Source organism: Lygodium microphyllum, chromosome 16, assembly GCF_053477565.2.
Source record: "Lygodium microphyllum isolate KBCC chromosome 16, Lygodium_microphyllum_v1.1.10, whole genome shotgun sequence".
In the NCBI taxonomy this organism is placed as follows: Eukaryota; Viridiplantae; Streptophyta; class Polypodiopsida; order Schizaeales; family Lygodiaceae; genus Lygodium; species Lygodium microphyllum.
The window spans coordinates 67,807,586-67,821,163 of NC_141150.1; the positions used below are offsets into that span (position 1 = coordinate 67,807,586).

The 13,578-nt window shown below is 40.1% G+C and overlaps 1 protein-coding gene across 1 annotated transcript in view; it reads left to right on the top strand.

Annotated features, from left to right (window-relative positions):
- Positions 1 to 5,093: 5,093 nt before the first annotated feature.
- The window catches only part of LOC148022938 (LRR repeats and ubiquitin-like domain-containing protein At2g30105), a 55,928-nt gene continuing 47,443 nt past the window's right edge, over positions 5,094 to 13,578 (top strand). Inside the window, exons 1-2 of the mRNA XM_087695860.1 lie at positions 5,094 to 5,392; positions 6,344 to 6,438. Coding sequence (XP_087551986.1) covers positions 5,149 to 5,392; positions 6,344 to 6,438 — 339 coding nt within the window. The 5' untranslated portion in view covers positions 5,094 to 5,148. The remainder of the gene's footprint in view (positions 5,393 to 6,343; positions 6,439 to 13,578) is intronic.

A 13,578-nucleotide genomic window follows, 5' to 3' on the forward strand; every position in this document is an offset into this window, starting at 1 on the left:
CAATCTTCTTTGGATCCTATACTTCATGTTGACCTTAGGTTCAACCTTGACATCTAAGCATGGAACTTCTTGCATCGCAAAATCAGTTATCACCTAGTACATGTCCAAAGAACACACCTCTATCATACTATTTTCATATTTTTACTCAGGTTTCAACATAGCTAAAATTTCAGCCAATGCACACATATAAGACAATCCATTATACATGCCAAGAATACATTTATTTGCATCCAATAATTCATGGCCTTTCATATCCTTTTTAGCCTTTAAAAAATATTTCTTTCTAGGCTGTTCATGGTCTTGACCCTTTGTAGCCCGTGTCCTCCATCCATGATCAACATCTAATGGCCATCTACCATTCTCACACAAGCTCCAAACCATGACATTGATTTCCAAACCATGATGAGAGAGCAATATAATGAGTTTCAGGATCCCCAACCTTGACTGCTATATCTGTAGTTGCACTAGCCCAATGATTGCATGTGTAATGACTCCAAGGTCTCATATCTAAGCCTCCTCATCTGTGTAATGCATCAGTCACACACCTCCCTTTGTGTATTATACAAATTAATACTTTTTATCCATAACAATTGGTTATTATAACATTTGTATCATCGTCATCATGAACTATATGAATACCTTGTAATCTAGGCTCTTCTTCACCCGTGCATCACAGCATATGTCAGTTCTCCAACAAACTACCTCTTTCCTGAATCCAGGCTGTTTAAGTCACAGATCAACCCTTTTCTTCCATCCTTGCAAACTTCAATTGCAAGTCACACATGCCCTTAACCAATTCATCCATTCCATCTTTTACTAGAGTAGTTGTAGAAACAGGTTGCTTTATTGCATGCTTTATGACATTGCTAGTGGCCAAAGGCATAGGACATTGACATGCATCATAGCCCATCTTTGTTGTCTCTTAATAAGCATAGAGATAACATCCTTAACATTGTGCCACTTTGTTTTTTAAACCTTATTCAATATTCATCTTTAGGAAGCTCTTCCAACCTCAATTGCAAGGAAGAATATGTAGCTTGTAGAAACAATTAGATCTTCTTTGATTTCAACAACCTATTTCTCTGCAGTTTCCAACTAGCAAAATATGCACTTAAACTTAGGAAAAAGCTTAGTAGAGTAGCAAGACCATTATTAGGCTTTGTGTAACCCACTGAGTCCCACTCCATGAAAGTTCTCCTAGTCCTCAAAGTTGTATCCTCAATGAAAGACTCTTCCTTTAGAGCTTTCTTAAATCCATCCCATCCTATATCTTTTGCATAAATTTCATTTATGCACAGCTTCAACTCAAGTATTGTAAAGCCGTACAAAATACTAGCTTGTCCTATACAAAAGTATCCCATAGAAATCCATATTCTTAGCATAAATCTTTAGGTTGTTTGAAATAATCCAACCACCAATAATTTAATATGGTTTTCTTTAGCCTGCAAAAATTTGGTTGCAATAAATTTATACTTAACAATAGAGTCCAGCTATTGTCATTATTAATGTTGCTGCAAGTACACAATACAAGTCTATGATAACTACCTTACATCATCTAAAGGACCTATAGCCATATCCCATTCTGCAAAAATTTTATGTAGGCCTTTCACATCTAGTTCACCAAGGATGTCAAGAGATTTGTTGTATCTAGCCAAAAACCACCAAGGTTTTGGCAAAAAGAGATTACTAAAGAGAGATAACAAGTTCTGCTGAAGATGAAAGAAAGAAGCAACATGAACACAAGAAATAAAGAAAACCCAAATGTAGATTATATTTATCGTGATATAGCTTTGACTCACATTTAATACAACATATACATCCACTTGAAGATAATAGTTTTGAGGCTATAGCTCAAAGAAAATCCAAATTAACTTAGACCAAAAGATTCAATGATTGCTATATATAATTCCTAGCACAAAACAATGTATATTTTACCTAAAAACAGGCACTCTAATATACATAGAATAGTCCAAGTTCAAAACATCCCACACAAATTGAAATACCTATCATCTTGAAGCTTCAAAAAGGCTCTTTTCTCTACCCAAAATCCCTATTTTGTTTCAGCTAGAGTAGAGGAATAGGTCAACCTCAAATCTCTCCACAATATGCCTCTAATCTAGGCACTCCCAAGCAATAGGTTGTATTTGAATCATGATATTGCAATTCTCTATAAGAAAACTCATTGTGTTAGGGTTATGAATTGAAGAGGCATTAGAATTAATATTTCATCTTTTTTGTAAAAAAAGCTAGTATAAGGGATGATGCATTATGAACTCTCATGTAATTATCATGTACCCAAATAAGAGCTAGGTCTAACTATCTTAAGATAACCTTGGCATTACCTTGACGGTTGTACTTGGAGAAATCCATTCATTTAGAGAATTGACCCCAGTAGTAGAATATCATGTTCTCAACTTGAAATATATTATCTTCTTTATGGGATTTAAGATGGAATTGCTTAAAGAGATGTCAAGTCTACAAACTTGAAAGATCTTCCTCCAAGATTCCATCATATGGGAAAGACTACTATAACCCTAAAACTTGAAAGGTGTAGGTAGTTATTAAAGGCGTAGTATTGAAGAGGGTTTGGCAAAGACAACATCGATGATGCTGTTGCAATTGCCTTGTAGATATTGAGGGTTTTTGGGTATTGTTAAGAAGATGGGACATCCATACAAGGCAATCATCAAGGCCTTGAAGAATCCTTTTGAAAGCTGTACGCTTGCTTACTTTATTACTACAATATTATAATGTGTTCCAATTTAAACAAAAAGATTCACTAAATAAATGAATAATATGGATTAATGACTTTTAACCCCTCAATATCATAGACCTTGACCTTTCCATTGGCATGAATCTTCATAACTTTTCATTCAAATAAAGAGGAACTTAAAACCTTAACCTATCCAAATGTTTCACAATAACCATTAGTTGAATAAAAGAATAAAAGAGACAAGTGACTCTTAATGACAAAAGAAAATGAATAAGTATTAAGCACACTAATAAAAGCCTATATGCATAAAGATGGTTGATCTTGCATTTAGAAATGAATTGTGCATCTTTTTATACCTTCTTAATGGGGAATCTTGTTGTACCTCTCATTCACATCTTTTGCACATGTTTGGCACTACTTTCATTCTTGGCACCTATAACTTGTGAGCTTGTCAACCCATTACACAAGCTCATGGGATATCCTTTTCCCTTACTACCCCTCCAATCACTAGATAAGATAATATATCACTTTAAACAAATGGAAATCATTAAAAAATGAAAAGAAGAGATGACTTTAGAATTTGAAGCAACAACATGGCAAAATATAGCCATTGGCAACTCGAATTGCACAAGTAGAGCAATCAATCTCACATCATAGGTGCCAAGCAACAAGTTGTAGGATGCCATGCAAGCACAATGTTGCATTGAATTCGAAGGAAAATCCATGGTACAATGAGATGAGTAGGTGAGTAAACAAGGCATGTATGATGTGCTTGAAGGGGCCCTCATTCCTAGCACAAACCTCCACAAATGACTCCATTGGCTTTGGATGGTAAAAAGGGACCTTACTTTTGGATATGTTTAGTGGACATATGCTATTGATCTAGTGTTTGCTGATGCACATAGGGCTATCTACAAGCCATTCTATTCATACCTTGCATCATTGTTGTGAAAGCTTCTTAACAAGGGAAATTCATCCTCTTTCGTTAGAATATGATTTTTTATTGGCACGTACATAAAAAACACAACAAATCAAAGAAATAGAGCTCCTAGATTTGACTTAGCCCTATAGTTTGTAAGATTTTTACAATGTGAATTGGGGGTAGAGAAAACCCCCTGCATCCCAACACTAAGCCATGTGATTGCATGCATTGGGGTTCCAATCCCCTTAGTGTGACATGGCTCTTAATTTGGATGTAAATCTCATTGTGCCTTTGTTGTGTTAAAATGTTTTATTGACCATTTGATGATGAGAGGAGGTGGCCAAGACCGGGGCTAAACATGCCATGGTAGTGGATACGCCACACCCTAAAGTGGTGAGAGTTGAACTAGCCATGTCCACATAGCTAGCGCCACATCATTAGACATGCCGTAGAGACAATCAAACATTATAAGAGGGGTTTCCTACGATGAGTTTGAAAAGGGACGTGAAAAGGGCATGAAAGTTTCAAGCACATTGTAGGAGTTTTGAATGCACCTTCCCACATCGTTAACAACTACTAGGGTGACTAGTGGAATCATTAATGCATGTGCTAGCATTGGGCGAGGGCAACTAAACAAGGGTCCATGACATGAAGATGAAGTTATCATGCTTTCTACTTAAATTTTGCTCGCAAAAATTTCACAAACGGAATGAAGTTCCCTATTTTCATGGGATTCCTTCCCAAACTCACCATGGGAAAGGAAGCGATTAAACAATATTTGCACTTGTAGCTTTCCAAGCTCATTCTGACAAAGCCCTCCTTGTTAGTCACACTATCTACTTGGTATGGAATGGGAATGAGTTTCATATCCTTATGAGTTGGGCACGAATATGAGTCCTAGATGAGGCAAATATCTATCAATCGCTTGAAAACTATGGGCAAATATGCACTACGCACACATTCGGATGAGAAATCGGTTCACCCTTCATCTATACTATTAGTTAAGGAAAGGCACGGGGCGGGTGCCACATGGCAGCCCCCCACCTCCCCCACAAAAAACAAAGAGAACGCAGGGACGGGTGCCACGTGTCCAGCACCCGCCCCCCGCAAAAATTGCGCCCGCGAGCCTAGGCACGGAATACGATCTCTTCCAATAATCTATACTATTAGTTAAGGAAAAGTGGGGGGTGAGTGCCACGTGGCAGCTCCCCACCTCCCCCACAAAAAACAAAGAGAACACGGGGGCGGGTGCCACGCGTCCAGCGCCCGCCCCCCCCCCCCCCCCCCCGAAAAATTGTGCCCGCGAGCCTAGGCGCGGAATAGGATCTCTTCCAATAATCTTCTGCCGTCTACGTGGCACCAGCAGTGTCCACGTGGCTGGTACACGTCAGCATAACAGGGCCCACATGGACAGACACACACTCAAAAGTCGAGAGCAGTTGCAACTTTGCAAGTGAAAGCAAATACCTCGGCAGTTGTATTAATATTTACTCGTTTCGAAAAGCCCTCTCTGATGGCAGATGATCATGGACAGCAACGCGGGACTGCTGCAGCAACAGCAGAAGAAGAGAATGATCGGCTGCAGCCAGCCGCAGAAGAACAACCTCGTGCAATCACCTTCATCACGTTGCATTGCAAATGCGGCAAGGACACTTTCTCCGTTCCCCTCCCCGAGGACGCCACCATCCAAACTCTCAAAGAGAAGCTGCATGCCTTATCTGGCGTGCTTCCTCGCCTGCAGAAGATCATCTTTAAAGGTTCTGGTTCCTCTTACGTTCCGCATATTTTTGACTTTGCCTTTGTAGATTCGAAGCAATTCTCATATCGCAAATTTAGGCTCTGTCATTCTGCATTGCTTTTCCTGAGAGCGGTTATCTTGCACCTTTGGTTTCAAATGACTGTCGAATCAGGTCATTTGTTCTCATAAGGAATTTGACCCCGATAGTTGGTTTTTCTTGTTCGGTCGTTTGATAATCTTCGCGGATGATTTTACTTCGTAAAACCTTGACAAATTTTCAGGATGCCTTTCCATGTCAATAGTTGTTCTCGATTTCATGACAATGGCATCATATCTACGGCCTAGATTCTTTTGGTAATTTCTTGAAATCGATGTTAAAGGCAATGATACCCGTATTGGCACATAATAGACAGCCCTTTTCTTCACACATGGACTTTACTCTGCTCTGTCAGCTGGGATGACGGTGCTTTGTGGATTGTCAATCTCACCAGCCAGTGGCAAAGTTATCGTGCTTCATAGCACATTATAATTTGAGTGTTTCCTTGACTATAATGTACTTTCCAAGTAAACTCATTTTGTCAGCTCAAATTTTGGCGCATCATTGATTGCCAAGCTGATGAGATGTCATGACTAGCTACAGAGTCATTGTACTGTATTTATCTCATATTATAAACTGCCCTGCTTACTCACAGGATAAAAAGTGGAGATGTAGTTTAGGACTTGCCACTTGTTTCTGTTGAAAAATCCTTTAGCGGTAACAGAGTCGAGGTAGTGTGTAAGTTGTAAGCTGTGCAGACACACTCTCTAGTATCAAATTTCCATTTCGTATTTTTGCTCACTTTATATGTACATCCCTCTAATACTGTCACAGAATCATGATAGATTGTGAATTGACTATTACTCGCAGGGACATTCCATTCGACTAGTGCCATGGCACACATCTAATTTATCACTTTCGGACCTTTTGCAGGTAGGATGCTGGATTCAAGCATGTCTTTGAGGGTTGCATCCTTATCAGATGGCAGTAAGTTGATGATGGTTGGCTCTGCAACTGTGAATCAAGGGGTATGCCTTGATCCTTTTGTAACGTAGAAAATGAAGTCATTCTGCTTAATATCTTGAATTACGACCTATCCCTGATAGAGTGATATTGGCAGTTTATATTCTATGTCATAATCTGTTGTCTTTTATTGTGTTTTGGTTGTTGTTGTTGACATTTTGTGTGCAGCTCATATCTGATCACCTGACTCGATTGGGCACTGTCCGCTTTAGGCATCTTTTATGCCACTCATGCCACACATCACACTCTGACCAGGTGGGCCATGTTTCTGGCACCCACTGGTTCAGGTCATCTAGTTTCATTATCATGGCCTATATTTGGCCTTCATGATTGTACTTGCTTCACTCATGCACACTTGGGGCCTTCCAGCCTGGCCAAAGCACAATGTTCATTTCACCATGAAGCTTCTGTGGAAGGTGTTTGCAAGCTGTTTGTGGAATCATGTTGTAGTTTGGACCTGCTTTCTTGTGACAGAAGGTGTCACAGCTGATTGTGTTTGATTGTGCAGCAGCTTTCGGTGCTTCCTTCACCCTTATAGCAATTGTAGCAGCGGGAGGCTGCCATTTGCAGCAGGTTTCAGAGCTGCCCTCTTTGTGGTAGCGTTCCTGACATGACTGATGCCATTCCAGTGCGATTGACATGGTGTACACACAATTCAGGGCAGCAGATGGTTGGGTTTATACTGGTAGCAGCTGTTAGAAGTGTAGCATAGGAACCTTCAGTAAGCAAGGGTGCACACACAATTCAGGGCAGCAGATGGTTGGGTTTATACTGGTAGCAGCTGTTAGAAGTGTAGCATAGGAACCTTGAGTAAGCAAGGGTGCATGAGGGAAGGTGAGGTGTGAATGAGCTGAAGGGCAAGGGAAACCCTAACTCTAGCCCATAGTGAGGCTACATAAACAGCCTGGAGGTTAGTCTCAAATGTAGAGAGAGTGTACCAATTGTACTTGTGAGCAACTTACTAAGCAAGATCTTGTACTTCAGCTCTCTCTCCCTCTTGTGCACACCTCATGCTGTCATTCTAATATTTCAACATGGTATTAGAGACACTCTGATCCAACAAGCTTCCTTCAACTCCATTTCACACTAAGTGCACACGAGTATGTCATTTCCTCATCATACCTCTTCACCTCCATAGCTGCTTGCCATACCCACCTCTGTTGGAGGACTTGGGGAGAGCAAAAGAGAGCATTTTAGCTTAGGACCTCTTCTGAGGATCTCTTCCCTAGCTCAAGATAAAACATCTTGGAGCTTTAAAGTTCAACATTTGGTAGCTAGGAAGCTGGCATTGCTGAAATTTGTAAATCAGGTGCAAATTTCGCAGTGATCAGTTTGGCTCAATGGCGCGACCTGCTGAAGACACTATCAGGGCAGCTTTCATAGGGCATTTGTAGCCCCCTAAGTGGGCTATCTCCACCTCAAAGGGTTTTTGGAAATTCCATCCCTGTTGCTCACACTGAGCCAAACCCTAATTGTGGGTCTTGGTAGCCATGAAAGCTTCATTGCACTATAGGATTTTCTTAAACCCAATCATTATTTTAACTCTAACATTGATTTAATCACTGATTAACCTTCGTTGGAGCTCATTGAAGATCTAAAAGTTGCATCTCAAGGTTGGACATACTTGTTTATTAAGTTCATCAAAAAGCCGGCATATAGTGTGAGATGAATGCTTGTAAGCCTTGATGCTATATTTCTCAGTCATGATCTTATTTCCAATCAATATGTGGAAGATGTTTTATGCTAAATCTCAATCTTGAGGAGATTAGTTTTCACCTTAAGCATATTCATTAAAGTGCTCAATTGTCATCATTCTTCTTGACCTTTGTAAGGCTATGTGTCAGATATAAATTCATAGACCATTTCCATCTCCTCATATAAACTTATTTTGCTTGATTACACATTAGTTGCTTTCAGCCTGTTATTTACTTGGTCTATAATATCATTTCATTTGCTTCCACTCTTAGTGCTTGCCTTGTAAAGGATTGGACATTGCCATGGCTTGTGCAATTGGTAAGACCTTCCTGTCATGGCCTATATTGATGTGAAGCTTCAAATCCGCAAGTTTGATCGGAGAGACTTCCACCCATGGCAGGTGTTAGTAAAATATAAAATGATGGAGAGAGGCTACTGGCCCTTAATGAAAGGGACAAAATCCATTGATCCATCCAACCCTATGGATGTTAAAAACCAACTTGCAATTGCAAAAGAGAAGTGAAATGAGCTTGAGAAATTGTATGGTGCAAGAGGGAAGAATTCCAAAATCTTCCTCAAAATAGAGTTCTTCAGCTTAGATACAAGAAGGGAGAAGACTTGGAAAACTTCATTTCCCACATGAAGGGTTTGATGGCTCAATTAGCTTTAGTTCAAGGTCCAGTTGTTGCTGAAGAAGATGCCATTGCAATACTCTTGAAAGCTGTAAGAAAAGTCTTTTCAACTCTTATCACTACCCTAACAAATGTACCAAATCCTACACTTGAAGGTGTCATTTAGTCTTGTTTGGATGAGGAGAAAAGAAATAAAAAAAGAAGGTAGCATTAGCTCAACATCTAACTTGACAACTGTGAACAACTCTTAGTTCATATTGTGACTACTGAATGCTTCTTTTGTAACAAAAAGGGACATATTGTAAGCAACTACTGGAAAAAATATCCCAACAAGATGAAGTGTAACAAATGTAAATAAACAGGGCATATCACTAGTAAATATTCCAAGTCTCCTGAAGTTCCCAAAGAATTGGAGTCGAACTATGTATCCAAAGCATGTGGACAGACTATTCTAATATTTGTTGTAGCATCTTCTCATAAACATCCTTGTAGCCTGTTTTATAAAGGCATCCAACTGATTCATCGAGGGGCGACACCATTTCCATGTTATGTAATCCAATGCCACCTTGACGTTGAGGGGGGGTGTTAGAAGTGTAGCATAGGAACCCTAAGTAAGCAAGGGTGCATGAGGGAAGGTGAGGTGTGAATGAGTTGAAGGGTAGGGGAAACTCTAACCCTAGCTCACAATGAGGCTATATAAACAGCTTGGAAGTCACTCTCGAATGTAGAGAGAGTGTACCAGTTGTACTTGTGAGCAACTTACTAAGCAAGATATTCTTCTTGAGCTCTCTCTCCCTTTTGTGCACATCTTCTCATGCTATCATTCTGATATTTCAACAGTACTAAGTGACATCATTTACTCCTTGTTTTAGTGTCATTTGCAGCTAATATGATGCAATATCTTTAGGTTTACCCCTCCCAACTTGCAATGTGTATCTAAGTGTTTCTTAGAGTCAGCAAGTGACTGTGTTTTGCAGTCCAACAATAGCGTTTTATCTTGTCAGCATCATTCATCACTCTCCCAGCTATCATTATCAGCTTTCCAGCTAGTTGTCATCATCTTAGCCGTGTTGTCAGCATTTCTACTTGCGTTTTGCAGCTGGTCACACATTCTTGCACTTGGTGATAGGAGATCTAGCTGTGTTTTGCACTTTTTGGTATCCCGGGGATAACTATTGTTGTCTTTCTTGTTGGTACTACATTTGTGTTTGGCCGTTTTCCTATCATTATTGCTGCGTATTGTTCATTAGACATGGCATCCATGTTTAGTTCTAACGTCAAGCTGACTGGACACAACTATAAGATTTAAATGGCTTGTCATACCAATTTTGAAGATTCACTCTCATTGGGGCTTTAGAGTACAGCAAAGGTACTACTCCATTGCCAAAAGAAGAAGATAAAGTTATGGTGTCAAAGTTTCATGCTTGGAACAAGTGTCTTTGGCAACTCCTTGTGTTTGCTGCATGAGCATTATATTATTTAGATTCATTTGCTTCCTTATTCACTGTGCTTATTGTCATTGAGTTATCCTAATCCTAACTATATGCTTTTATTGGTCTGTGCTATTGTTGTATTTGATTGGTGCTTGAGTTTTTGAGCTAGGGTATTTTTCCATAGGGGATTTGGTTGTTGGGATAAAGGCCGGTTTGACCTCCGTGTAAAGTACACGCACATTATTTAGCTGTACATGTGAATGCACCCTTACGTGCCCTAAGTATAAATACATTTTATTCTTTGTGTACCAACACATTGTTGGTACACTCATATCGAATAGTACTTTCACTTTGCTCTCTCTCTCTCTCTCTCTCTTTAGTCTCGTCACACTCTCACGCTCACTCCTCGAACTCCTGCATAGTACAACTGAGCTACAACAATTGGTATCAGAGCCTGCGGTACAAGATCATCAAAGGCGTGTAGGGAGTTGGCTAGAGTTCGTGACCAGGCAGGTGACCACGCTGGTGACTAACGTCACCTGTCTACACCAAGTGACAGCATCTAGTGGGTGGGCAACAGGCGTGTGGCGACCAGCAGGCGTGTGGTGACCAGCACGTGCCACGATTGGTCATGTGCAGGCGACGTTGCAGAAATGCCATGGGCAGTAGGCACACAACGTCAGTGGGCCAACGGGCTGTAGGCGCACGTCAGTGGGTCACCGGCAAGCGCGCTGTTGTCGTGTTGGGGGTTGAAGGTCTTCCACCGGGGTTTAGAGCAGAAGAGGAGTGTGGGATTCAAGGTTAGGAGAAGGAGAAAAGATTGGGGTTTGATAAGATTTGGGTTTTTGAGATGACCTAGTTGAAGAAGAAGATCTCAAGCTTTTTCTTTTAGCGTACATGAATGGAATGAAAGACTTTGTCTTGATCACATCAAATGCATATGCGGATAATAAACTAATACATTTAGGGATAATCTCAGATTTAATCCAAATGCATACTTCGAATGCAAGCTCAAACGGTTTCTATTTCATGAACATGAATGGATAACAACTCCAAGATACAATTATTTTGATGGTAGACTCAATTACATCCAAGACATAGATCAAAAACTCATGAAATGCATTGACAAAGCATAAATTTTACTTCAGCCCTGTTTTAAAACAGTAATTTTCAGCCCATAAGTGAGCTCCAAAAGTGCACATAATCCCAAGAATAAGCTTCTCTAATCATTCACAAATGAAGCCCTGATGTTAAGAGGTCAATATCTTCTCTTACAACCACATAGATCACTTATTTACTCATCAAAATGGACAAGAACAGTGGGCTGCCCTGTTTATGACTGGTTTTTTCAGTCCAAAACAGCCCATACACCTTCAAAATCCTCCCCTTTGCTTGCCCCCAAAGTCACTCAAGTACTTGGGTATAAGACGGGCTTCATTGGACCATGAATATGGTAAAAGAATGAAAGAAGACGTACATAAGAGCATGCTAAATACTTTTTCTTAGGTTTCCCCCTTTTATAGATTGTCATACCACTCATTTTCGTCATACCAAATGGACGGGCAAGAAGACTCTCACCTTCCTTGTTTGTATCTCCTTCTTCAGCTTCAGTTTGCCTTGAGTTTGCATGCTTTGGAGCATGCACCATAGCCCACAGCTCATCCTCCATCTGCCACAGGTATGCAGGCCCGTTTTTTGCGCCGAAAAATGCGGGCTGCATCCTCCTCAGCTCCTACTCTTCAGTTTGACCATTTAGGTCACTTATAAGTCATATAAGACCATTATTTCAGGTCCCACACAAATCTAGTGGACTTTTGGCACTTCTCTTGATTTCCAATCAAATTTTCCTTTTGAACCAATGTGACTTAGCTTGCAAACTGTCAATTATCTCTAATTGATCAAGTTGTGGGTTCCCATAGACTTAATTTTTGTCAGTATATATGGTACAACTGAAAATTGTATGTCAGTTACAAAAGAACTTATGAAACTAAGTGATATCTAAGTCGGTTGTTGGGTAACAATGACTGAATTATGTATGAAAGTTTCTCATGTGAATCCTAATAAAGTTCTTCTGCAAACATAAGAATTCTATGATTTATATTATGAACAAAAAACTCTTTGACATTCACCCCCTCCTAACCTGCACATCCTCCAGCATGTGCCATTTCACAAAATTGCGGGTTAAGGAGGCTCTTCTTCTGACATATCTTCATCTTCATCCTCTAAGTCTTCTTCATCTTTCTTGTCTTCAAGTAGATGGCTCACATCCAAGTCATCAAGCTCATAAGTAGAAGACTCTCTTCGTTTGAAGAGCTTGATACGTTTACCAGCTATTGGTACCTTGACCATGGTCCCATCCATTTCAGCCAAAGTATAAGTAGCATTATCATGTACTACTTTCACCACATATGGTCCAAACCATCGCTTGGCTAACTTCCTATGAGCACTATATTGATTGTCCAGGTTGCTGTCATAGACAATTACCCAATCATTCTCTTGAATAGCTCTTGGACGGAGTCGATGATGCTTGTCAAACCTCTTCTTATTTTTCAATTTTGCTGCCTTCAGCCTTTCAGTGGTTGTCTTGACATCTTCTGGCCTTTTTTCAAGCTGCCTTATGCGCAAAATCAGCAGCTCTTCTCTATTTATGCCTTCATCCCAAGGCAAGATACTCCATGTGACAATAGATTCCTCAATAGGCATAATAGGTGGCTGCTCATATATTAGCTCAGCCGGCATATAACCTGTTGCTGCACTATGGGTAGTTCTATCAGCCCATAACGCGAATGGAAGCATTCTAGGCCATTCTCTCATCTTTCCTCTGCAAGATTTTGCCAATGCTTTGAGAATTGGTTGATGACCTCTTTCACTCTTACCATTGCCTTCAGGATTGTAGGCTGATGTAAGAGAAAGCTTGATTCCCAATTGAGCAAAGAAATGGCGAGCCTCATCGGCATCCAATTCTCCTCTATCAGCAGTTACTTTGGCAACACAGCCATACTTGCAAAATACTTCTTCAAGTAAAAATCTACAAACAGCTTGAGTGGACTTTGTTGTCAAGGCTTTTTCTTCCACTTGATTTGTGAGATTTTCTCTAGCAAGTACTAGATATCTTATGTTCCAAATTCCTGTAGGCATCTGTAATGAATGGATAAAGGAAAGGTAGGCTGAAGCCCAGCTCTATGCTTAACCATAGAGTACATTTGACAAATATGACAAGACTCAACAAAATGCTCAATGTCTTTACACATGTTTTGCCACCAAAATTTCTCTTTTATTTTGGCAAAAGTGCCCCATATGCCTCAATGACCAGCCAATAGGCTTTCATGAAATTCTTGCATGACCTGTCTTTGAGTCTTCTTGTCTCCTAAGACACGAACAGGCG